Source organism: Ambystoma mexicanum, chromosome 4p (assembly GCF_040938575.1).
Source record: "Ambystoma mexicanum isolate Mex_15411 chromosome 4p, UKY_AmexF1_1, whole genome shotgun sequence".
In the NCBI taxonomy this organism is placed as follows: domain Eukaryota; kingdom Metazoa; phylum Chordata; class Amphibia; order Caudata; family Ambystomatidae; genus Ambystoma; species Ambystoma mexicanum.
In genome coordinates this window covers 659022419-659047607 of record NC_090927.1, presented here as the reverse complement: position 1 = coordinate 659047607, position 25189 = coordinate 659022419, and the positions used below count along the sequence as shown (strand labels likewise).

At 44.4% G+C, this 25189-nt stretch overlaps 1 protein-coding gene across 7 annotated transcripts in view; it reads right to left on the bottom strand.

Moving 5' to 3' along the window:
* ADGRB3 (adhesion G protein-coupled receptor B3) overlaps positions 1-25189 on the bottom strand; it is a 1879974-nt gene that overhangs the window by 225913 nt on the left and 1628872 nt on the right. For all 7 annotated transcript variants that reach the window (XM_069606193.1, XM_069606199.1, XM_069606200.1 and 4 more), the window contains 3 exons: positions 24803-24872; positions 19809-19875; positions 16153-16238 (listed from right to left, as the gene is read on the bottom strand). In XM_069606193.1, coding sequence (XP_069462294.1) covers positions 16153-16238; positions 19809-19875; positions 24803-24872 — 223 coding nt within the window. The remainder of the gene's footprint in view (positions 1-16152; positions 16239-19808; positions 19876-24802; positions 24873-25189) is intronic.

The window sequence follows — 25189 nt, the reverse complement described above, 5'->3', positions numbered from 1 at the left end:
ACTGTGCAAAAACATGTTCTTTCAAAATATTTTTGCATGAGGAGGATTTCTCTAAGTCCTTTACCCTGGTGTAAAATTCATTGACAGAATATGTTTTTGCCCTAGGGAACTTTTTGTGCTAGTGATATCAGCACTCAGTGCACATTGGGCCTCATTCCAACCCAGGCGTTAAGGGGTTTACGGTGCCGTAAACGGCGCCGACCCTTAACGCCTGATTACAAGGTCCCTTAGCGCCATGGTGAGTTTAACGCCTGCTTTTTGCAGGCGTTAAAATCCATGGCGCTAAGGGACCTTGGAGAAAATTACGGCACCCTAATTTACGGTGGCGTAATTATCTCCTTCCCCACTCCCATTATGCCCTATGGGGCAAAAATGGGAATGGGGAAGGGTAAATGGGAAATGGGGATTTACCGCCCCACTCACCTTGGAATGGGGCGGTAAATCCGCCAACCACCATGGTGTAAACATAGTTTACGCCATGGCGGTAAAGGTATGACCCAGGCGGTAACTTACCGCCTGGGTCGTAATGAGGCCCATTGTCTGTTATACCGCCCTTGTTGGGTGTATTATGTACTCTCTTTTAGATCATCTTTTCCTTTTTTGTGAATTAACATATTTTTTCCACTCATATTTGATATGTATAATGTATTATTCAATGTTTAAAAGGCTTAAGCTAAAATACACATATTTTAATATTGAAATCAACTTAAATATTTAACAATGCTGCTTGTCCTCTCTTTTAACGTTTTATTCAGGTCAATGCTCCCTACTTCTGGTTTCCGGTTTTCTTCTACCTGGTGTCATATCCTTTTCATTTCCATATTAATTTCTTTTGTCAGTTTATTTCACACATATTTCACACATATTATTATTATTTATTATTATTAGCATTAGCATATTTATTAAGAGCAGACATAGCTTCGGGTGTTTTGCAATCATAGGGGGACAAATAAGGTTAGGGAGCATAGAAACAAGAATGTGGGGATCTAACAACTGTGGAGGGAGGCCTATAGTCAGCAATCGATCTACAAGTAACCAGGGGAGGAAACAGTGGGGATCAGAACACCCAGCGTTTGGTAAGGTGGGGAGTGTAGGGACCTAGGTGTTAGGGAGGAGCCATTCCTTGCAGAGGAGGGTCATGAACTCCTGCCTGAAAGGTAGAAGCAAGGGGGTGAGTTGGATGTTGATTGGGAGGAGGTTCTAGAGTCTTGGGCATAAACAGAGAAGGCCTGTTTTCTGATGTCTTTAACGGAGGATATATTGAGGTAGGGCTGCATGTCATCTGCTCATTGGTGAATGTGGTTGTTGTATGGAGTGAGGAGGGTTCCAAATGGTTTGATGTAAAGATTGAAGTTGACGGGGTGAGGATGGATCCTTGCGGGACTCCACAGGAGATGGGTAGAGTTGGTGATCTGGCAAAATCAATTTGTACAAATGTGTAGCGATTAGCAAGGTGTAATTTGAACCAGCTGAGGATGATGTCACTGATCCCCATGTGGGCATGTACATTGTCGTGAGTGTCTGTTGAGCTATTGTGTCAAATGCTACATAGAGGGCAAGGAGAACCAGAAGGCAAGGATGGCCATCATCAAGGATTTTTTGAGGGCATCTTTGATCACCTTGAAAGTAGCCATTTCTCTGCTGCAACTAGGTCTTACGGCAGATTGGTAGGACTGAAGGAGTTTGTTGACTTCGATGTGTTTGAGGAGTTGCGTGGCTTCTGCTTTCTCAGGAATCTTACCTAGGAAGGGAGGATAAGTAATGGGGCGCTAGTTGCTGATGTTGTCACGGTTAAGTGTTGGTTTCTTGAGAAGCAGGAGGATTTGTCCATTCTTGAGGGGTTAGGGGAAGGTACCTTGAGTTAGCGAGCTGTTGATGACTGTCAGGTAAGGGTGGAGTCCTTCAGTGGTAAGTGTCTTGAGTACGGAGGCAGGGAGGATGTCATCCGCATATGATGTAGCCTTGAGGGATGCTAGAATGGAAGTAAAATCTCCCATAGTTGTCCAGGTGGTTGTGGTTGAGCGAGATGGGATGTGCAGTGTGCTGTAAGTTTTAGCATTGGTGTCTATGTGCTGGCGGATCATGCTGATTTTATTGATGTAGAAAGAGTTGATGGCAGAGGTTTTTTCGATGGAGTACGGTATTGGTGGCTCACTCAAATGGTTGATGCAGTGCTTGATGGCTTTGAAGGGGGCTTTGCTTTCATTGATGGTCTTAGCTATGGTGTTTTGATAATAGTTGGCCTTGGAAGTGGTGATCAGTCATCTCTGTACAGCCCCTTTGGCAGGGGCGAGGTCAGATGCACAGCAGAATTCTTGCAAAGTCTTCTCTTGTTTTCTGATGGTTTGTTTGTAGACATTGAGTTGTTCAGTTTCCTGTCCCTCTCAGTCTTGAGATGGATCTCCTTAAGTTCTGGAAGACCCCAAGTCCCTCCTTTTATCTTCTTCATTCCATCTCCCCTTGTTAACACCATTGTCTGCTGCAGTGACTGGCTCCCTGGCCCGCTCTGAGTTCTATAGTGTATCAGGCCTCCTGCCCAGTCCACCCCCCCTGCTTACAGGGTTGACCCTCACCGCTACACCCAATGCAATTCCTGCTACTTGTAGCACTCACCTTGCTCTTGTGGCCTCTTCCCCACTCATCTGCCCCCCTTTCTCTTGCATGCTCTCCTATTTACCCTACACTTCCCTTCCCACCCTAACACTTTGCATTTCGTGCAGACCGGCACTCCCCTCTTCCTCGCACTTCTTGTTACTGCACTTGCATGCTCCGAATGTCGCAAGTCCTCGAAGACCATTATTGTTATCTCTCTCCCTTGCCCCTCCCCTTTGTGTCTTGTGGCACCTTGAAACACCCTTTGTTGTATATGCGCCTTACAAATATCCAATACATAATACATAAAAATACCTCCCTTTCTCTCCAACCTACAGTACTCACTCTCCTCCTTCTGATGCCTCTTTCACTAACACTGCATTGTACAGCTTCCAATCACTACTATATAACTCATCGTCCTCTTACTCCCCACTGCTAACTTTTACCCCTAAGACTCATAATCCTCAACCATGGTTCACTCCATTCATACGCTCTCTCTGCAAAGACATGCGTCAGCTGCTGTGAAAATGGAGTTATACCCACTCACATGAGGACCTGAGACTTTTCTTCTCTGCCCTGATCTCTCTCAAGTCCTCTCTTAAAAGTGGAAAACAGGTTTCTACTGTACCCTCATTGACTCTCACTCCAAACATTCTCGCTGGATACAGGGCACTCTAAACCCAGTCCCCCCTCCTCCTAATCCTCTGACTATCAACTCCACTATCACAGCTAATAACCTAGCTGAACAACTCACTGCAAACATTTCCAAAATTAAAGCTCTCTCCTGACCTTCCTTACACTCCATCCTCTTACATTCTACACTCTGACTACTCTGCCATCATCCTCTGCCTCAAACTCCCACTTCAGTCACATTAATACTGAAGAAGTACTCTACTGATGAAGGCGTTCCCCTCTTGCACCCCATCAGACACTCTTGTTCCTCAGCTCCTCAAGCCTATTGCCCCTTTAGTAGCCTCTCTTGTTCTGCAAAACTGTAAAGTGCTAAAAAAGGTTGTGTTCAAGCATTGTACCAATTTCTTAGAAATCCACAACGTTCGAGAACCCCTACAAGCAGGTTTCCACTCCTATCAATCCACAGAAACTGCTTTCAGGAATGTCTATCAAAACCTAGGTGCTCTTCTTTCCTGCCAAATACTCACTTCCCCTGGTTAACAAGTTACCACCTGACACTTCTCTATTCTTATTCAGCTAGAAACCTCAGTGTCATCTATCATCCTTCTCACTTCTTCCCTGCTTTCATCTCTAAAACTGCAATGGCAACTCGCCTCAACCACCTAAGTATTCGAAAAATCAGGCACCTCCTTCCTTTCAACATGGCCAAGTATCTCTTAACCACTCTTGTATTCTCTAAACTGGACTACTGTGCCAGCATCCTCTTTGGCCTCCCCAACTATGTTTTCAGTCCTCTCGACAAGATCATTAACTTTGGTCCCAGGACTCACTTTGAACTCCGTCACTTCACACCTACTCATACCATCACCAGGCTGCCTAGCTAATGATGCAAAACAGGGCTAAGGTCTTGTCCTGGTGTTATGGAGATTTCTCATTCAATGGCTAATTTCCCTTACCTAGTGAGTCCCCCAGCAGCTTTGCTGGATTTCTGGAGTTTATTTTTTTCCACTTGGTAAGAGTGTGAGCTTTTCCCCCACTCTTACCTGTGTTTTGCCATGTGTATCTCATCTGTTTTTGTGATTGTGGAGTCTGGAGCACACCACTTCAGTAGCCCCACTCTTTTGTGTGTTACACAGCACCTTCAGTGCAGTGACACAGGGTTGTCTTTGAGACTTCCCACCAACTCCATTTCTGGGGCTGAATACTGTCCCCCAGAAAAGGGTAAAGTTGCCATTAACTTTACATAGTCAAAATAACCACAGATCCACTACACCCCATCTTACATGGAGTATTGGAAAGGGTTAATCCTTAGCTCTTTTTATCTGTCCCTCCTGGAGCATTGTTTTGCTCTTTTAACATTTAGACTTGGCTGGTGGCAGTGGTATCTACCCTAACTTTTCTACCACAATTATACTATATAAACGTGGTATTATTTTAGGCTATTATATTAGCCTCGAACATAAACCTGCTTGACCAAATACTCTTTCTTTTGGCTCTGGTCGAGTTTATTAGCCATTTCTTTTTGTTAAAGTCCTTCTTGTGTTTTACTATGCGCGGCAAACCAGGTTTGCCTTCTTTGTTCACCGTCTTTTGGCGGGCTTCTGCCAAGAAGCCCTCCTCTGGGCGCCAGGGTGTCTAGGTGGGCTGAATGTGAGGGAGGGGTGTAGTCACCCCCTGCACAGGGTATCCTAGGAAACCCAAGTCACACTTTGCCATGATTGGCTGAGGTGGTTGTCCGGGCTGGACAACCCCCCTGCTGCGTGATTGACAGCCAGGCTGTGTGAATGGGGCATTTTCGCATAAAAGGCAGGACTCTTGGGCTGGAAGTCAGAGTCGCCACTGGAACTACAAGGAACCGAAGAGAAGCGGAGAAGATGGCTGCTGCAACTACCCCGTCCCGGAGAAGCCCTGCTGCAGTCCTGAGCTATCTACCCTCCGACGCCCAGAGAAGATCCAGTCTGGAGTCTTCTTCGCTTGAGCCTGGTGGGGTCAACCAGCTCATCTTCCACAGCCAGAGGATCCTATTCGTAGTCGAAATCACTGCACACTGCTGTAGTGGTCCGGATAGCCATCTGAAGAGCCTCAACTGTTTTTAAAGAAGCGCACCTTTTATTCACTGTCGCTGCTGCTGGCTTCATCCCTGAGTGTTGCAGATCCCCCAGATGTCCTCCTTCTCCTCTCCACGACCAAAGTACCAGGAACTGTCGGTCTGCAGGAAACTACCAGGAACAACTGCCGTGACACCAGCTTCTTCCTTGAATAAGGTACTGTGTTTTGCTTCGAGGAACTAGGGTGAATCCCTTTTCTCCTCCTCTAAGGCTTGCCCTTATCTTCCTTCCCTCCTATAACTTTTGCTTCCTCTGTTGACAATGGCCAAGTTCGCCTGGCAATGTTGAATCTTGAACTGTCTGACTGTGTGATCCTCGACAACAGGAAACCAGTTCCACTTGACACTGGCCCCGGCCTATTGACTTTTTTATTTCTGTCAGCGAGTGTTCTCTGATTCTGTCTGACTTGACAAAAGTATTGCCTATGATTTTTGCCCGTGACTCTCTATGGTTAGCCCAGGTGCTAAGTCTGTTTTTGCCCCGGTAACATTTCTTACCGCGGATACGCGTTTCTTTAATACGACTGAGCTGTCAAAAAGTGATCGCATATGTATTCCCGGTAACGTCTTTTGTTTCACAACACTAGTCCACCAAAATATAAGGTACTTACCTTGAGTTATTCTGTGCCAAGAGAATTGCTTGTTTGTAGTGTATTTTCCGTGTGGTTTTGAATTTATAGAAGTGTTGTGTTTTTACAGATGGTTTAAAAATAAATGTACTTATATTTTTTACCTGAAACCTTGAGTCAGTGTTTGCTTGAGTTACAGTAGTTGTGGTCCCTGTGTGTAATATCCACTACTGCTCATATACTCTTGAGATAAGCTTGGCTGCCCTGCTACTGCTACCACTTTTACAGTGTAGTACAGGCTTGTACCAAAGGTGAACTTGTATTACCACTTGTAGTCTTAATTGTGTGTGGTGGTCCCTAAGGGTACTGCACAGGATTCTGCCTAACACCTGGTTCACAAATCTATCCACAGAAAGGCACCACAATATCTAGCCTCATCTATCCAACTTCACAAACCTTCTCATAATCTCTGCTCTGCCTCGTTAACTACCCATGTGGCACGTTGGCCTCCCTCTTGCTTATGCTCTATCTTTCTCTTCTTGTTCCGCTTGCATGGAATTCTCTTCCAACTGACATTTGAGAAACTGTGCACAATGAATTTTTCAAAACCAAGCAAAAAGTCTACTTAATCGTCTCTGAGTTACCCTCTTAGCCTATCTCTCATCTGCCTTCTAGCTAACATGTATCCCTCACCTCTAACCTGTCCCTCACTTACTACTGACTCCATTCTAGCACTTCATCCATCATTGTCACATCCCTAACACAGCCGGCGATACCACCTACCTGTACTTAACAATGTCTAATGTTGGTTTTCCTAAATCTACGCATGTCCACCCATGAATTGTCCCTGCTGACTGTTCCACCCCCCCTCCCCACAACCTGGTCAGTACGTCAGGGTAACTCACCGCATAATAAGAAGCTCACTGCCCGTCAAATCTGATTTTGTATCTGTTCTATGGTATTTTGTGATCAAAAGAGCATTGTGTCTCTCAGGATAAATAAATATAAAAGAATCTTCTGATCTTGAGCTTTAAAATAATCCAGTACAGAAAAATGTTGGGCTCTTGAAGAACTCTAACACTGTACAATATCCTCCCCCAAAAGACTCCTTCATACAGAAAACTGCCAGAAATAATGCTTTACAGTGGCCAATGAGCCTTCATTACCTGCAGAGGTAACACCTATTCCTCTTTCACTCTATGTGAGTAGCATGTTTTATCCGAAAGGTCCAGTGTTAGGGAAACCATCTCTGACCATGACATTTATAGAGAACCTTTCTTTCTTCACTTGTGTTCTTCTGCTTCACCTCCTCCTACTGTGAACAGAACATCTGCATTCACAACCCTTTGAGAGGGCACAATTGGATCTCTGCCAGGTCCTTCAATGTCCACTTCCAAAGTTGAACCCCCTTGTTCTGTGGCCCTTCACAAACAGTAGTTCTGTAGTGTCTAGCCACCATTTTTAACTTCTCCTTAGAATATGGGTTAGTACCATGGTCCATGAAGCAAGCAGGTCCTTCTTATTCCTCTCCTGAATAAGGCAACCCTTGCTCTCACTGTTCACACAATGTGGCGTCTGCTAGTCCATTGCTAACTACTGACAAACTGCTAGAACGGTCTGCAAATATAACTATTAAAACAACCTTCAGATGCGCCTTCCCTGCTTGCTTTAGATCACCTTAAAATCGGAGTCATGTCTAGTGACGGCCATAGGCAGGTTGCCTTGATCCTTCAAGGTCTGTCATCATGGTCCATTATAACCCCTTCCAGCAGTGCCTGGTGGAGGCTGGCAAAGTGAATGCCACACTGGCCTGGTTTTGAAAATCTTTGAGTGCAGAGAAACTGAATTTCAATCGTCCTTCACTTATGGAGTGGGGTCTCACAATGCCCAAGGCTCTGAACCCCACGAATGAAGCTTTATTTTCAACTGCTGCTTGCTGAGGCTCTCATAAACATTTTCGGCAGGTAGAGGAAAGCCATAAACGCATGAATGGCTGTTAACAAGCAGAAGCTTAAGGCGGAAGTACAAGGAGGTGGTGGTGGTGAGAGATGTCTCGTACCAATCTGGTCCTGGCATTGGGAGCACTCACACCTCGGGTAACAATATGGACTTCAACCTTATCGTATGCCCTCAAACCAAGGAGGTGGCCTACTTTTTCTTCTATCAAATCCACCTCTGGAGGAAATGATTCCTATGCACCCTTCTGATCTAAAATGTTTGCTATTGTTAAGCAGCAGCGGCTTCTAGGATTTGTGTTTAAAACATGTTTTATATAAGACTGCCTGAGCCTGAGGTTCTTGCCATCTGATTCAAAGTAAAACAGAAGATCTGAACATTCATGGCTTTGTGCATGGCTATTGCGCCTGTTATTTTATGTTTTCTATATTATTATTATTATTATTATTATTATTATTATTATTATTATTATTATTATTATTATTATTAATATTATTATTATTGTGTTTATTGAGCACAGACCTAGTTTACGGGAAGAATCAAGCATGCATTATAAGCCATAAGGGGGAGGACATGGTTGGGGAAGCAGTAGTACAATGGGGCGGAGAGATAACAAGGGGGGCTGAGGGGGGGGGTGAGTAGGATGGGCAATGAGGCATCGAGTGAACTACAAGTAACCAAGGGAGGAGGCAGGGGGAAGTAGATCCCTCACTCCCATGTTATGGAGTGGAGGTTGTGGGCCTAGGGGTTATGGAGGAGCCATTTCTTGAAATAGCATTCCTCTGTGCAGCATTCATCTCAATAAATAACTCCCCATGAAAGTTCCCCCTTCCCATTCTCATTAAAGAGAAGCCACGCATGTCTGGTCATGGCCTCTTCTTTCCGGGCTCCATTTCTCATCGGCATCGGCTGCTGAAGGAACAGCTTGCTTTTAGATGCGTTGTTCTGACCTGGCTGCTCCCTCATTTGTCTTGTTGCTCTGCAACTGTGTGCCTCCATAAACCCAGTAAGCTGCAATGCAAATACGCACTCTAGAGATACCCGAAATATCATGTTAGCTGATCACTTTTTTTTCTTTTTAAAAATGATTGCTGACATAGATAAGTCTTCTATTCAATGAATGTCAATGATCAATAACAATGTTTCTTTTTAGTGCAGTTTGAATGGCTACCAAATTATATAATGCATTCTTCCACTCCATGGGGGTCATTACGAGTTTGGAGGTAAACATGGCGCTATTAGCGCCATGGCTGCTCCAAACCCATACCAACTCCGCCCCTGTGAATGGGGCTATTACCGCCCCATTCCAAGGTTGGCGGGGGCGGTGATTCCCCATTCACCAGGGCCCTTCCCCATTCCCATATGAGCCCCCATATGGCTCAATGGGAATGGGGAAGGCGCTAATAACGGTACCGCTAATAACGGTACCGTTATTAGCTCCAAAGTCCCTTTGCGGGTCCTGTCCTTAACGCCTGTTAAAACCAGGCGTTAAGGGAGGACCAGCAAAGGGACCTCGGAATAGGGCGGTAAGGGATTACCGGCACCGATGCCCTTAGCGGTACCGATAATCCCTTACCGCCCGGGTCGTACATGATTGCAATAAAAATATATTCATGTTTGAAACAAAACAACATTCTTGTCATGCCATACTTAACCAAACTAAATAAACCGTGCAAAAATACGACAAGAACGTGTAAATCCCCAGCGTCCTGCTGAGAATAATCTAACTGGTTTTACAGTTTAGCATGTCGACAGAACCCCTCATTCTAAAAATGTATGCAATTCTATAGCCTATTTTGGCAACACCTTTGTCAAGAGAAATGCAGTTCTGCCATCTACGGGTTCACGTGAAATACAGTGATGGAGTCGATGCATGCAACTGCACTGTCTACACCTTTTCCAAAGACAAGCGGCATCCCGGGGGCGACGCGGGCCTCAACCCCCATACAATGAGAAATGTCATGATGATATTGATCATAAAGCATGCACATCTTAATCTAGCGCATGTGTGACCAATTCAGTCACACAGATACGTGGTACTAAAAACAGACATCGCATTGATTAGTATTATTATCACTATTAGGGTATTTATTAACTGTGGGCTTAGCTTCAAAAAGCAACTGAGTACTTTACAAGTCACAGAGGGAAGTACACAGTGAGTGAAGCAGAGAGGGAGCTAAGAAATGAAGAGGGGGAGGGGGCAATTTGGCAGAAAGTAATCTACAAGCAACCAGGGGAGGAAACAGGAGGGAACATATCACCCAGTCTCAGGTTAGGTGGGGAGTGTGTGTGGACCTATGCGTTAGGGAGAAGCCATTCCTATAGCTCCTTCATGAAATGTAGAAGTGAAGAGGCAAGTCTTGCCTTGACGTGGAGTAGGTTCCAGAGTCTGGGGGCATAGAGAGAGAAAGCCTAACTTAGGGGTCTTTCCTTTATGCTCCGGCAGATTTCAAGTCTGCACGTATCATCGCTAACCTATTGTAGAGCTCCCCTGTTCGAAAGATGGAGGATGTGGTCACATGAGGAAACCTCAGCCAACTATGGCTTTCCTCTTCTGTAAGCTGAGTTTGAGTTAGGAAAGCGAATTAACAAAAAGACATCATTTCGGGGATTTCATGATTTCTAATGAGATCTTTAGTAATCTTTAGTGAAATGACTACTGTGGCAATAAAATCCTCGATGGTGGGCCAGTACCACCCAGGTAATGCCCCAGGGGCCCCTAGTTAAGGAGGCCCTGGGGGCATTACCGTGGGCGGTATTGGCCCGCCGCAGAGAGTCTTATAGCCGTTAGTACCCCGGCCGTTAGACCGGGGTACTAATGTTTTTTTTTCTCTGTTTCCAAACGCAGCAGCGTTTGGAAACAGAAAACAAAACAAAAAAAAAGTCTAATAAAATGGCCACCTGGAAAGGGAAAATGTAGTCTGTTTTCCCTTTCCATGGCAGCCATCGGGAGCGGACGCACTGGCAGAAGAAGTCCTCCCAGCGCGTTCGCTCCTGAGAAAAAGAAAAAAAAAGGTGAGTGGGGTTGGGAGGGCGACGAGTAGATAGTTTGCAGGGGAGGGGGTGGAGGGAAAAAAAACTTACCTGAGTCCCTGGTGGGGGACGAAGGCAGACTCCAGCTTTGGGGAGGCTCAGAGCAGGGATTGTCCCATTTTGAGCCTCCTCATTGGCTAAGGGGCTGCCACGCTCCCCCCCGGGAACAAACACTGGCACGCTCGTACGTCCAGGAGAATACCGTGTGGTATGGCTCAGAAAAGAGCCAATCCACATGTAGTATTCCCTTAAGACAGCACGTGCCGGGTACTAATGTCAATTAAATTGATCATGTTAAAGGTGAAACCTGCAGCCTATGCTGTTCTGTTAACATAATCGTATTTGGTTGGGAACACCATAATTGATGAATTGCATACAAGGCCAGCAGGATATGGCCACAGCTGTTCTTTGTCTTGGCTGCACCATACGTAAAGTATACATAAAAAACCTTGATTCTAACCGCTTAATAATACTATGGTGAGCAGCCGTACAACGTTTTCATTATCTGGAACAAACTTATTCTATGATAAATCCAGGTTTCCTTCCCCAGAATTCACCCAGATTCCATTCCTTATGCACTTGGCGTTTATACCCAAGCAAATAATGCAAACAGACATGTATCCCATCTTCTACGCAATGTATGCTTATTTTGAAGAAGCGTTAATTGTTTTTATTATATGCAAAGTAGAGGACATTGTTAGGGCACAGTAGGACCTATAAACAATTCCCAGCAGCATAATCTACAGTGTGCCCACATTCCCCATTGCCATGGTTCAGTTGACGTTCGAGGTTTGGCCTAGTTTCACAAGCTCTCACAAGACAGATGCAGGATTCACAGCTCTGACGTTCTGGGCCTTTTTCATATGGGATTGTGCCATTATATAATGCTTCTGAGAATCAGGCCCTCTATGTGTGCCCCAGTCTGCATATTTAGCTAAAAGACATTCAATGTGCTGGCGGGTGTATCAAGATGGTTGAACAGTTTCGGCTATGGTGCATGCCAGCACTGGAACAGAAACACTGCACCCATCAGAGGCATGGGGAGACCAGCACACTGATTTAACACATATATGCGAACCAACCCCCTGCTGTAATTGGGGTGAACTATGTTTACAGAGAAGAGGAATCCACCATGTGGCATCCACTGCCGGTCTGTTTACAAAACACTATCATTGTACACGTGACTATCGCCTGTCTTTTACTTAACCCCGCCTACTTTGGTGGGGCGGGGGAGGCGGAAAATGTCACGTCTGTCATGGGATATTCCGCTTCACAATTGCACAGGACAGTGAAGGCACAGGATTGGTGTAACCGAGCACGCGTGCTCAGAATACCTACGGTGGAGTTACTGACGCCAGGCATATTGTGTGAATCTATTACCCAAGGAGGCGAGGTTCCTAAGGGGGTCATGGAAGACAGAGCAAACGCAGAGTGGAGTCATTTGTCAGATGGAGGTCTGAGTAGCAAAGGACAAAGATGGTGTCACGGCTTTGTGTGCGCGCACTTTGCCAGCTGGCATATTACAATGCAACCCGTGATGGAACACTTGACATCAGATCATGCATCAAACAAATTCATTTTATAATTAGGGTTTACAGCATCACACTCACTGTAAAAATAATTGAAAATAGCAGGTGGCTTAAATAACATGTTTGACACATATCTAGTGTTCCTCATTAATGGCTGTTGCTGGAGAAATTTACATTTTTGCGAAGAACTGAGAAGTGTGTTAAAGGAAAGAGAAGATCGGTGCCACCTGTCTGAACTGGGAAATGGTAAGAACCCAGCGACTCTCAATGTTTCTGATAAGGTCATTTAAAAGAATGGAACAATTGCGTAAAAAGGGTGCTGGGCGTGTAACGTGTTTGCATTTCAAACTCCTTAGGCAGAGGACTATCAACTGAATATGAATACACCACTATATAATATGTTTTATTATTATTCATGTATTTAGCAAGCATCATTCCTAGAAATAGAGGGTAAAGGGCCCAATACACAGAGCACGAGGGATTCAAAAGCTCAGGGTGGCAGAGATCTTAGGTTGAGGATGTGTGAGGGTGCTAGCGCATGTGGAGGACGTGTGAGGATGCTAGCGCAGGCGGTGGAAGTGTGAGGGTGCTAGCGCAGGCGGAGGAAGTGTGAGGGTGTGTGTGCAGGTGGACAAAATGTGAGGGTGCTAGCACAGGTGGAGGACGTGTGAGGGTGCTAGTGCAGGTGGAGGATGTATGAGGGTGCTAGTGTCCGTGGAGGAAGTGTGAGGGTGCGAGCGCAGGTGGAGGATGTGTGAGGGTGCTAGCGCACATGGAGGAAGTGTGAGGATGCTAGCGCAGGTGGTGGAAGTGTGAGGGTGCTAGCGCAGGCAGAGGAAGTGTGAAGGTGCATGTACAGGTGGAGGAAGTGTGAGGATGCTAGCACAGGTGGAGGAAGTGTGAGGGTGCTAGCGCAGGTGGAGGAAGTGTGAGGGTGCTAGTGTCGGCGTTGGAAGTGTGAGGGTGCTAGCACAGGTGGAGGAAGTGTGAGGGTGCTAGGACAGGCGGAGGAAGTGTGAGGGTTATAGTGCAGGAAGTATGAGGGTGTTAGCACAGGTGGAGGACGTGTGAAGGTGCTAGCGGAGGTGGGGGATGTGTGAGGGTGCTAGCACAGGTGCAGGAAGTGTGAGGGTGCGAGCGCAGGTGGAGGAAGTGTGAAGGTGCTAGTGAGAGGGCATGCAATGACACAGCCATGCTATTTAACATCATGGCTCAGACAAGATGCATGGCCTGTTGTGTCTGAGGGGTTTTGGGTTGGAGCCAGTGTTCCTTATGGCAGCTTTGAATGTGGTCAGTGAGGTTGTGCAGCTTAAACTGAGGGTGAGGAGGGACATTCAGCAGAATCTGCACAAGGTAGAGCTGTGTCACGAGAGCCCCGTGTGTAGGGAGAGCAGGAGAGCCCAAGGACGTAGCCCTGGTGGATACACAATTAGGAGAGAGTTGTGAAAATAGGATGTTTCCTCTTCACAATCATGGAAGTAAGACTGATGTTGAGTGGGAGATGCTTGGCAGTGGTGACTCAGTTAGAGATAGAGGTGAACGCGGTTTCAATGGAATGCAGTATGTGAAAGTATGTTTTAGGGAAAGCTATGATGGTTGTTTTTAGGGGAGATGGTGATACATGCACTAGAAGATATGTCTCCTACAATGGCACAGAATACCAGGGTGACTGGGTTAGGACTGTGTCTGGAGAGACTAGTGGGGGCATCAGAGGGATTCTTCAACATTGGAATGACTACTGCTGTCTTGAAGAAGGGAAAATGTGTCCCGTTGAGCAGAAATGCCTGAAGTGCTGGAAGAGTGTTAGAGCACACCTGATTAGAAGTGTATGTTGCAGTGCTGCACTTCATGGAACGTGTATGCCACGGATTCCAGGAAGAAAGGCGAAACCAATGAACACAGAATTCCGCTTTAATTTCCTTTCATGGCCTAGCGTGTTCAGATACGGGCAGGGAAAATATGGGATGACTTAAAAAAACAGAATGGTAAAACACAATGCAAAGTCCAAGCAATCTTTCTTTCAGCAAGATACTTCCTCTCCGGAAGAACTTTTGAGTCACTGCATCATCCTCTTTAACACATCAGAGAGAAAACTAAAAAAGGAGAATATGCTTTCACTTTCTTATAAACAGTTTACTTTTACATGGTGCCTAATGCATGCTCATTCTAGACCCACTCTAGTTTAACCATGTTAGTAAATAAAATACTTAACTTATAAGGACAACCTTGTTATTTAAACACTACCAAATAAAATCACATTTAATTTACCTACTCAGTTTGTCTATTTACTTTGCTCACCATTAAAGTAACATTTTTATGTGCTAAGTAGCCTTATAGACCTTGGGAGGGGTCATTATCACTTGGGATAATGACCTGTTCCCATAGGTATCTGGGACCGGGACTTAAAATGGCATCAATGGGTATTTGGTTTGAGTCTAAACTTTATGGTACAGGCTCTGAACATAAACATATATGAATATGTGGGGCAGAGCCCCAACACTAGTCGAGAGGTATGTAACTTCTGAGTGGGAATGAGATCAGTAGGGTCACATGAATGGAAGACAAGGGCACAGCTAAGTAAGCCCAGAGCTTTCAAGTTTCCAGTGGGCATAACTGAGAAGGTCAATTTGAATTCTGGGATTTATAGTTTTCCTAAAATTTCAAATTGGAAAGAAAAAAAAAACTACAAGTCCCAGAAATCATAGGGGGAACAAACAGGACTGGGTGGACTTCTCACGCACGGGCAAAGGCTACGTCAGTACTCTGCACGTGGTGAGTAGCACAGTTATAGTGTTCGTGACGCATGTACTGGCACCTGCAATTCGGAATAGCTGCAATGCCAGGGCAAGATGTAATTAGTAGTGAACGAGGGAGCCGCAGTTTATATTCACCTAACACTTCGAGGAGATGTTTTGAAACGAGGGCTTCTACCACTGTATAGGTCCAATACCATTATATACATTTTGTATTATTCATACTTAGAAGCATTTTTCTAACTATAATGTTCAATTTTGTTTGGGAATAGAATCACAACGTTATCATTTGCTTCCGATATGAATGCTCCTACTTTGCTCCCTAACACACATGAGCAACCATATTGTGGGTCACGATAACTGCCATGAGTCGCTCATCCGATGTCACACTAAGCTGCCTCCTTTTTAGCCGAGTGGCTGATCTGTCATATACCAAGCCCAGCTTTTGCCGTTACGCACATAGAATTACCCTGTCCAAATCCATCATGGCCGCCAGCCTTCGTCCTTGTTTCTGCCACAATCAAAAGCGCCTGGAAACAAGCGTGAATGGGGGAGCACACCATGGACATTCCTTAGTTGATGCTACACGGGGAGAAGCGCATTCACATGCTTGGTCGCTCATGTCATGCACCGGTATTTAAGGCCAACCACACACCTTTTTCCCCAGTATCCCCATCTGACCCTAGTTTTTCGGTGAAAGCCATTTCGTCGCTGTCATTTTTGTGTTGTATTTAATCTCCGAGGCCACCCTCGGATAAGACTGCACGTTGGCATGTTCTGTATTAAATCCATTAATTATAGTGCGCTTCCAGTTTACTATTCTCCTCGACTAACAACAATTCCCAAAAGATCACATACTATTACATGAATTACATATATTTTAATTTCTTAAACACACCCCTGCATGTGAATGAAAATGGCTGCTGCATTTGTTGAATAGCAATAGAGAATGCACAGGAATCCTGGAAGTAGACACTTACCCAGCTCTGTGTTTGAGTTTCTTATCTAGGATGCCATCTCTGGAAACCAGCTTATTGAACACCAGAATGCCAATCACCATGTTCACCTGTGCAGTGGAAAAACGGGTGCGCTTTCAGTTACCAGAAAGCCGCTGCCGGCAATACAAGGCTTTTGGTAGCAGTAAAACCACCATGTCTTCTGTTTCATGCTCCAACGGTACATACCCGCATTCTGTGCAAGCTTGTATGTTTGCTGATGCAGTCACCTTCTCCCTCAGAGCCTCAATATGTTTTCTACATGTTTTAAAAACATTAGATTTCCCCACCCATCAACCTTCTTCTCGGCTCTGTTCCACGGCCGGGCCATGGTAGTCCTTCTTCATGTCTCATTGGCATTTAAATGAGGCGGGAAGAAGGGCTTCCACGGCCCGGCAGAGAAGAGGCACAGAAGGAAAACCTGTGATGAACGAAACCTATTGTGTGACATCTCCCCCACTGGGAGCTGTTGTAACCCTCAGGTGCTAATGGCGTTAAACACCTGAATGCAGGGCTCGAGGGGGCTAGTTGTGGTTCTTACAGCCCTTGATATTCACCCTTGTTATGCTTGGACTTTTATCCTGTGCTCTGGCCATCGCCAGCTAGTGCATCCCTGCAGTCTGTGTTCATTGACTAGCAAAGGGAAGTACCCGTTTTCTGCTGGTTAGGTTTAATGTGTTCTTGTAAATTGAAAAATCGAGTTTGTCTGTAACCACGTGACCCATCTACAAGCCCCAGGCCCCTTGAGCAAACCTTGAGGAAGTTTATACTTTGAGAGTGCAGCAGCGGCTGCTGGTTGCCAAAGAATTGTATTGGGGGGTCACAGATCAAAAACATACCACGAGAAGACTATTAGATCTTTAAAACTTCACTTGCCCAGGAAATTGAAGTAAAATTAATGATTTACTTCCTGGGTAGAAATTCCGGTTGTCCCTTTACAAACGGTTTATATGTCATCCTGTTGGGCCCATGGGTGTTCTGTGCATTGGGATATATATAACCAGTGGAAATATGGATACATTCAATGGTTAGTCAGAAATATGAACTGAATCTTAAAGACATTTTTAACTCGTTCTAAGATGCAACTGGAATGAGAAGGTGCATTCCCCAACGCTCTAGAATCCCAAAGCCAATTATTGCACCCAGTCGAACATATTTGTTACTCGTCAGCTGGAAAGCACATCAGGGCTGGGCACCTCCGCTCTCCTCTGGGACTTTAGGGCAGTGAGGACAATGCACTGCAGGTTTCAAAGAAGACCTAGAGTCATTAGCTGCCATCCAATGGATATAGTTACTCCTCCTTGTGGCTCTTCTTATGATCAAAAACGACCCTGTTTATCAAACTGAAATGAGCAACCACATCGATCCAAGAACATCAAAAAGAAATATCTTCTGTTCTTAAATATCCGTGGAACTGCATCACTAGTGCCCACTGCACAACAAGGCAGGCAACTTTGCAGAAAGATACATCTGCTTCCTCTTTTCCGTATTTCCTCTCTCCCTGATAACTTAGCCCACCTGCCTATTTCTGAACCACCAGAGCTTCTGCGGACCATGCCGATCGCAGCGGTGCACTGTATAAATATACACCAGTAAAACAACATCACATGACATAGCATAACAGAGGTAAGTTGGAAACAGACAGCAACCACACAAGCTGCCGCTATTTGTGGTGGGTCGGGGATCAGCATAGGCTCTAAAAAGGCGTGATTCAACAGATTGCTAAGGTTCTTCCATTTTAAGCTCACCCATGTCCTATGAGCTGCAGCTAGCCGCCACCTGGTGCACATGCCGCAGCCTGAGATAGATTGCCCTGCCCGGCATTCTCTCAAGCAGTTGCTGCTATCGCTTATACAAGGCATCGCTCTAGATATAGGAGCAGCTGACGTAGGCAACCGCACGTCGCAGAAACCTACAAATCATGTGCAAACCACCGCGTGCACCTAAATCACTGAGCGCATCTGTATGATAATGAGCCTGGCTGGCGGAACCCTGTCCTCAGCATTCTCTGCCCAGCTGGGCGGCACACTTAAGGATCAGGTGAAATGAAATGTCAGAGTCCCTGGCACCGCTCATTGACTGCCCACGCAGGCTGAGGCAGATAACAAACAGGATTCCTGATATATGTGGTATTTTCGACGGTCCCTGGCTACCATGCCCACTCCACATGGTATGTATTTCTTATTTTGCTATGAAAAGCAATCTACATAGTCTTTTTTAAGGGAAACAAAATGATGCTCGTTATTGCTTCTTAACTGAATATCTCGATAAGATGGGCAGGACAGTTTAAGCTAGACGAAACATGCATTTCTTTTAAGAAGGCTGCGAATAAGGCATTAATAAAAAATATTTTATATTAGACAGACGCCCAGTTTGTTTGGCAAGCTTTCGAGGCAATACAGACAGCTTCTTTGGGCACTTCCCTGTCTAAAGAAGGTACTTATATTGTCTTGAAGACCTGCTCACCTAAACCATGTCATTACTTTTTCAAAATGGATTACTGCCTGCTTGCTTCTTGGAAAAGATTACTTAATTATGTAAAGGGAATTCCCTCTGTCTGTCGCTCATGCTCAAGCAGTGCTGTGAACTATGATATAAATTTTGCAACCTGGTTGGATCTTCTGGAGTTTATTTCATTTGTAATATACACTTCTGCGTGCTCCAAGAAGTGCAGGGTCAGCCTTAGTCCAGCCACACATGTGCATCACCTGTTTAGTGCTGCATGGGAACTCCTCCCTCCAAAGGCAAAAGGCCTCAGTGTACCGTGCAGAACAGACATTAGTTTGGGTAAAAGGTCTGGGAGCCTCTCTACCGGGAACAAACACAGCAAAATAACCTGTTCTCTGGGTAGGTTCCCACTCGGGAGGGTCTACCACAACGTTTTAACTCACTATAACTTTCTCAGAGGAGAATTATATATTTGCATATCAGTCTGGTCCCACCCACTTGGGCAACCCAGCACCGAAATGCTAGGCAATTCTCCTCTGAATAAGAGTACTGACAGCATCCCCAAACACGTGCTTCAGTTTGCTGTTGGTACTCTTGTTCAGAGGAGGATTGCCTAGCATTTCGGTGCTGGACTGCGCTTGTGGGTGGGACAAAGACTGATGTGAAAATGTATTTTTCTCCTCTCTGAAGGGTGCAGTGAGCTAAAATGTGGTTGTAGACCCTCCCTTCTGAGTGGATACAACTCCATAGAATAGGGTATTTGACCCATGTTTGTTATCAGTAGAGGAGCTTCCACACTCCTTTTCAATTAGTCTGGGTATGTGGCTACCAGATAAGAGTGCTATACACTCGGTGGGACAATAACATTCCACTCATGGGGTCTTCCTCAAGACTATGTGAGAAACTGCTTTAGCATCTGCATTTCTAAAATAATAATAATAACAATAATAATAATAATAGTAATAATAATAATTATTATTTTAGAAGGTTGTTATGTTGGCATGCTGTAAATGAAAATCTCCAATAAGTTAATAGAGCTGTGCGGCAAGGCTGCCACATCATTTTCTGGTGTTGTGGCTAAACTCTGAACCCATGATAGCTCACCCTGAAGTGAATGAGTGATTGAGAGGTTTCAAAACATACTTATACCATTAGCATAAATACATTTCAGAGGTAAATATTCATTTGTTTACCAAAACAACAGCAGCAGCAGGGCCAACAAAAGCATAGAGAAGCCCTCCTTCAAGGGATAGCCAACAACTGCAAAATAAATGAGAAGTGGTTACAGCAATGCTATATCTCTGATGTGGGCAAGCAAGCAATATCCACTGCATCTGTTCATCAACATTACCATGCTTTACTTACATTTCCCATACAAATGAACGACCTTATTCCATGTGTCTATTAAAGAAACACTTCTAATAGTTGTAGGATCTGTTTTATTAATGAAGGAAACTGATTTGTGAAGGTATAACATTCCCAAAGCATATGCAATATTTGTACCCATGTGGTGAAGTCTAGGTGCATACTAATCAGTCCGAGATCTCGGCCTGTGGGCCTTATCTCCTGATATGGCTACTATGCGGTATAATCAAACAACCTGATCCAACGGAACTGAAGGCCCCACTGGGAAATTGACCTGTCAGCATTCAGAAAAATGCACGCTGAAAAATTGGGCCAATTTAGGCAGACAATGCAGGTGTCATTTTGCAGGGGAAATCCAGAGAAGGCTAAAACAAAAATGTAATCTGAGTGCAGAGAAATAAACATAGCAATTGTTTTCACTGAAACTGTCACCCATCAAAAGTGGGTGCACTGTGACCATCCACACCAACTCTTCAGCAGAAGAATTAATAACAAGCAATCAAAAGTGTATTTTGTTAGTGGCTGAAAGAAACAGCCATGAACTTTCAGCACAAAAGCAAAGTGAACTCTGATCAGTAAAACACACTGGGCCTCATTACACGGTAGGCGGTAAGGGATTACCGGCACTGGTAAGGGCACCGGTGCCGGTAATCCCTTACCACCCTACTACGAGGTCCCTTAGCGGGTCCCTCCCCTAACGCCTGGTTTTACCAGGCGTTAGGGAAGGGACCCGCTAAGGGACTTCAGAGCTAATAGCGGTACCGCAAATTGCGGTACCGTTATTAGCTCCTTCCCCATTCCCATTGAGCCATATGGGGGCTCAAATGGGAATGGGGAATGGTTCCAGGAATGCGGATTTACCAGGTCCTCCAAGGTCGGAATATCTGGTAAGTCCCTATTCCGGGAACATGGACCCGGAATGTGGTAAGGGGTAGCCATGGCGCTATTAGCGCCATGGCTACCACCTACCGTGTAATGAGGCCCACTGTGTGTGTCGAAGAATAAAGGCTGATGTTAGAAAAAGCAGTATGTGAGTTCATTTCAGCCAAGGACAATGGGCAACATTCACAAGTAAGCTTCCCTCACTTCCCACACTTCCAGCCTGGGTTGTGCATCCCAACTGTTTACAACTGCAATAAAATGAGTCCTGACTGAAGGGTGTTGGAAAACAAACTTTCTCTAGACTTGCTGTCTCTGCAGGAGGATTGGCCCTGGCTGGAGCATGACCGGAATGTAGGCTGGAGTTTTGAAAACAGTGGCTACAATCACGGGAAGCTGAAACTTTGAAAGAAATATAAGAAATACAAGCCTTTCAGGTCGCATGATGGTTCCTTTCAGAAAAGAGTAAAGGCCTCCCGACATCACAGGGCTGTTTATCTGTGTAGCAAAATCATCCCCCATTTACGACCTGCCAGCCAACTTCAAACAACAAAGAGACTAATAAAAACGCTGATCACAGGCTGTCCGAGAGAGACAAATGGCTTGGAGGAAGCAGAGCTCCTATTTGCATTGACATAAAGATTTCTATTAATTTAAGATGACTATTGGCTGATCTATAAATGTCCAGAATTTAAGAGTTGGAGACCTATTGGAGGGTAACATTAGGAGTGTGTGGAGTAAATTGTGTGTTCCTAATTGTTATGCATTTTGTTTAAATGGCAGAACCTTGCCACACAGCTGTACAACATGATGCAAAAATGGCTGTCATTTTATTAAATTCCCTACGAGTAGCCTAAGTGGAATATTTCTATATTATGGCAGTTACTATTAAAATTATAACTACTACGTTTTGCCCAAAAGCAGACATAGAAACAAAAGGGATGTTGTCATATGTCTGTTCCATACTCTTAAACCAATCCCTAGAGAGGGTCTGGATTTGGTAGGAGGGAGAAGGGTAACAGTCCAATCATGGGTGTGATAACTCTTGCAGGTAGCTGCTCAAGATTGTAAACTTTATGGTGTCATCACTTCTATATAAAGTGGATGCACTATGAGGAAAAAAAGAGCTCCTAAAATGACCATTGTGAAAGGAGCTGCTAAAACCTACCATCTGATAGCCACAAGGAAACACCAAAAGGAGATTTTGTAGAGATTGCAACTGGGGTTGAGCTGTCTATGGCTGGGAATCCCTAAAAGCTGGCTCGGTCCTATGGTGGAGAGCTGGGGCAGAGTTTATTGACCAGACCCCTGTCCTATCTTTTCAGAGGGTTCTGAAATGCAGCTGGCTTTCCTGAACGTTAAACAGAGGTGTTCAATGTGCCTAGCTAGCCTTAAATAGTTTTCCTTTATAGTGGGTAGGGGGCATAACTATGTAGATCCTTAGCCTATTTAATTAAAAATATTAATTTAATTAATTCCCCTTGGTGGAAAACCACAGAGCTCATTCCTGGTCTGCGCTGAAAACTGAAAACTATAGACTGTAATGTAATTGGGTAATACCATTTTGACTCTTAACCCCAACTTCTTTCAGAAAGAGGGGTGCCTTTGTTCCTAAACCAAAATTCTAAAATCATACCAATTTTTAACAGCCAGCTTCCCCAACACAGGCCATTAATTGGAGGGGGTGTCTGACATCCACAATTTTTCAATCATCCCAATTTTTTCTGTCAGACTTTCCAAACACAGACCAAAGTAGGAGGAAAGGGGATCTGAAAAACCCACTGCTAAATCACCCTGTGTTTATTCTAAGCAAAGGTAATGGTGAAATAGTAATTGCCAAACAGCTAATCTTTTAAGCGAGCAGGAAAATCGAAATTGCACAGCACTACATCTGTACATGATTGTGTTCGCTGGCCAGGGCTAATTATTTCTTGGAGTGAAATCTGTAGAAAGAAAAGTATTGTAATTTGTGTTTTTCCCAACCCATTGGTGTGATTTATTTGTGTAACAAGAAGTTCATTGTGAGCCACAACAAAGGTTGCATGTGTAGTTTAGTGGGATTTCTATTACCTATAATTCGAATAAATACAAATATATTTCCTGTACACCAGCATGGTTCTTGGCTCATTGGTAGCTCAAGGGGAGGGACCCATGGGCATGATGTGAGGCTGAGATAGGGCTTAATAAAAGAACTGACATTAACCTTTTATTGTGTGACACTTATCTTGGAGAGGGAAGGAACTCTCTGTGTTGAGAGTTGCCTCTCAATAAACCGTTACACTAGACAAGTTGAGCCCTGCAATGGACCAATCAAACCACCCGCCACTGTCTGCCATTTCTTTCCAGGTTCCTGGATACCGCTCACAGTACCCTGACACCAGTGCTTTGAGCATAATAATAATAATAACTTGTTACTTTATCCAAAGTGCTTTTTATTACCCAATCAAAATTGGTACTCAGTAGGGTAGGTAGGACACAAAAAACTGCTCCCAAGCTGTCGGCTCAATCACCCCTTCACTAATAGGTAAATGACTGAAATCTCTCCTGTTTCATTCTAAATTTGAAGGCACACTCCGGGAGACTCACGTCATTGCACAAACCAAGCAATTGATTTATAAGCTATGAGAGGAGTGCATTAGGGAAGTGAAAATTCCCCTCTACTGATGTAGGACAGCACAAGCCTGAATTCTTTAACTGTCCAAAGGAGAATACATGATTTGTGGATTGAAAACATGTTACTCTTAGAGTTAGTGTTGTGACAAATGAAATGAACAACAAACCCAGTTTTCATTACATGTTCAGAAATGTTTCATGCTTCAATTACTACCACGTACATAGTTCTCAAATATGCATATCTGTGATCATCCTTGTGTTCCCATAATTCATTGTTATCTTATGCCAGGTAAACAGCAACTCACGTTGCCACAGTTTCCCCCTTCTTTATTTTAATTACAAATTATGTATTTACAGAATGGGTTTACTTGTTTATATACTATGGGAGACAGTGACACATTTATAAACTGAGTCAAAGACATATATTTAAAAAATGCAGACTGGAGGTAAACAAGACCACCTTAAATCCTCCTCAGTGACCCACATTACATATTTGTGGGGTCTGATGTAGTTTTGATTGTGTCTGGTGGCCCTATCCAAGGCTGCCTGCCCTCTTTAGGCCACACCCAGAATTTAAGTAATTTCCCCTTGTAGGGTTCATGCCCGATATCTCATGCCACTTAACATACTGTGTGCCAGGTTCTGCTCCACCACCCATTGCCTTTCACCCTCCCTCTTAGTCCCCCTTTCCTATGAAAGGCTTGTCTAGATCCCTTTTGATTACTGTGGTGGCCATTTTTTTTTGTTTTTAACTGTGAAACGGAAACCATGCTCATTTCAACTTAAAATAATGCTATGAGCACTACAGACAACTCGGATGCTAGTAGGTTCTATACCATTACATGTTGACCTTTCCAGTCCTGAGAACTTGTTAAGTGCCCTCACTTGGCTCAGGCCTTTAACTTGGTCTGTGGGTCACTAACACAGAAAAACGTCTGCCTGTGTGGGTATTATTAATTAACTGAAATATCAATTTACTCCATAAATTAAATAAGCTGCAGCAAACAGAATAATTCAATTCTGGAAAATCAGTGATAACAGTTAGTGATCAGTTTGTTTGGCCTAGAGAACGCCATGTATATATTGATTCACCAAAGCACACTAACGGGGAAGAAAGGCAAGAAGACATATATGAAGAAAAGGGAAGCATTCCTTAGTTCAGGACCAAGTGAAAGAGAGATCCGGAGTCTGGCTGATGAACGTCTGCTGTTTGTTGCAACACCATGTTCTTTAAAAGACCAGTCAACAACAAGAGTCTAAAATAGTGCCTTGGATGCGAGGTATGGTCTAAAAGCAACCCATCCACAAACAGCATTTCCTAAGGACTTACTAGTTTGGGGTTCCATATCCCTTGGCCTTGGTAAAGCCCATCGATATGGCCACAACTAATGCCGGTAATCCTGCAAAAAGAGAGAGAGAAAAAAAAACAGCGGTTGTTATCAAGTCTTAACACTATCTTAATGTTCTGATCTAAAATGAAATGTCAAACTAAACTACATGAATCGAAAAGAATTCCAATTTGATACTGAATGAACCATTACACAAAGAAACAGTTCTTTTGCTAGGCTTTCCGTTTTGAAGAACTGTAGAGACAGCTGGGCTCTCAGCTTTGCTTTCATGTTGCTAGGCAACGGTATATTTCCCCCTTGCTGGAAATGAATTCTAATACACAGACGACATTTTATGTTCAAGGAGGCATACATACACGTTTTTTGCA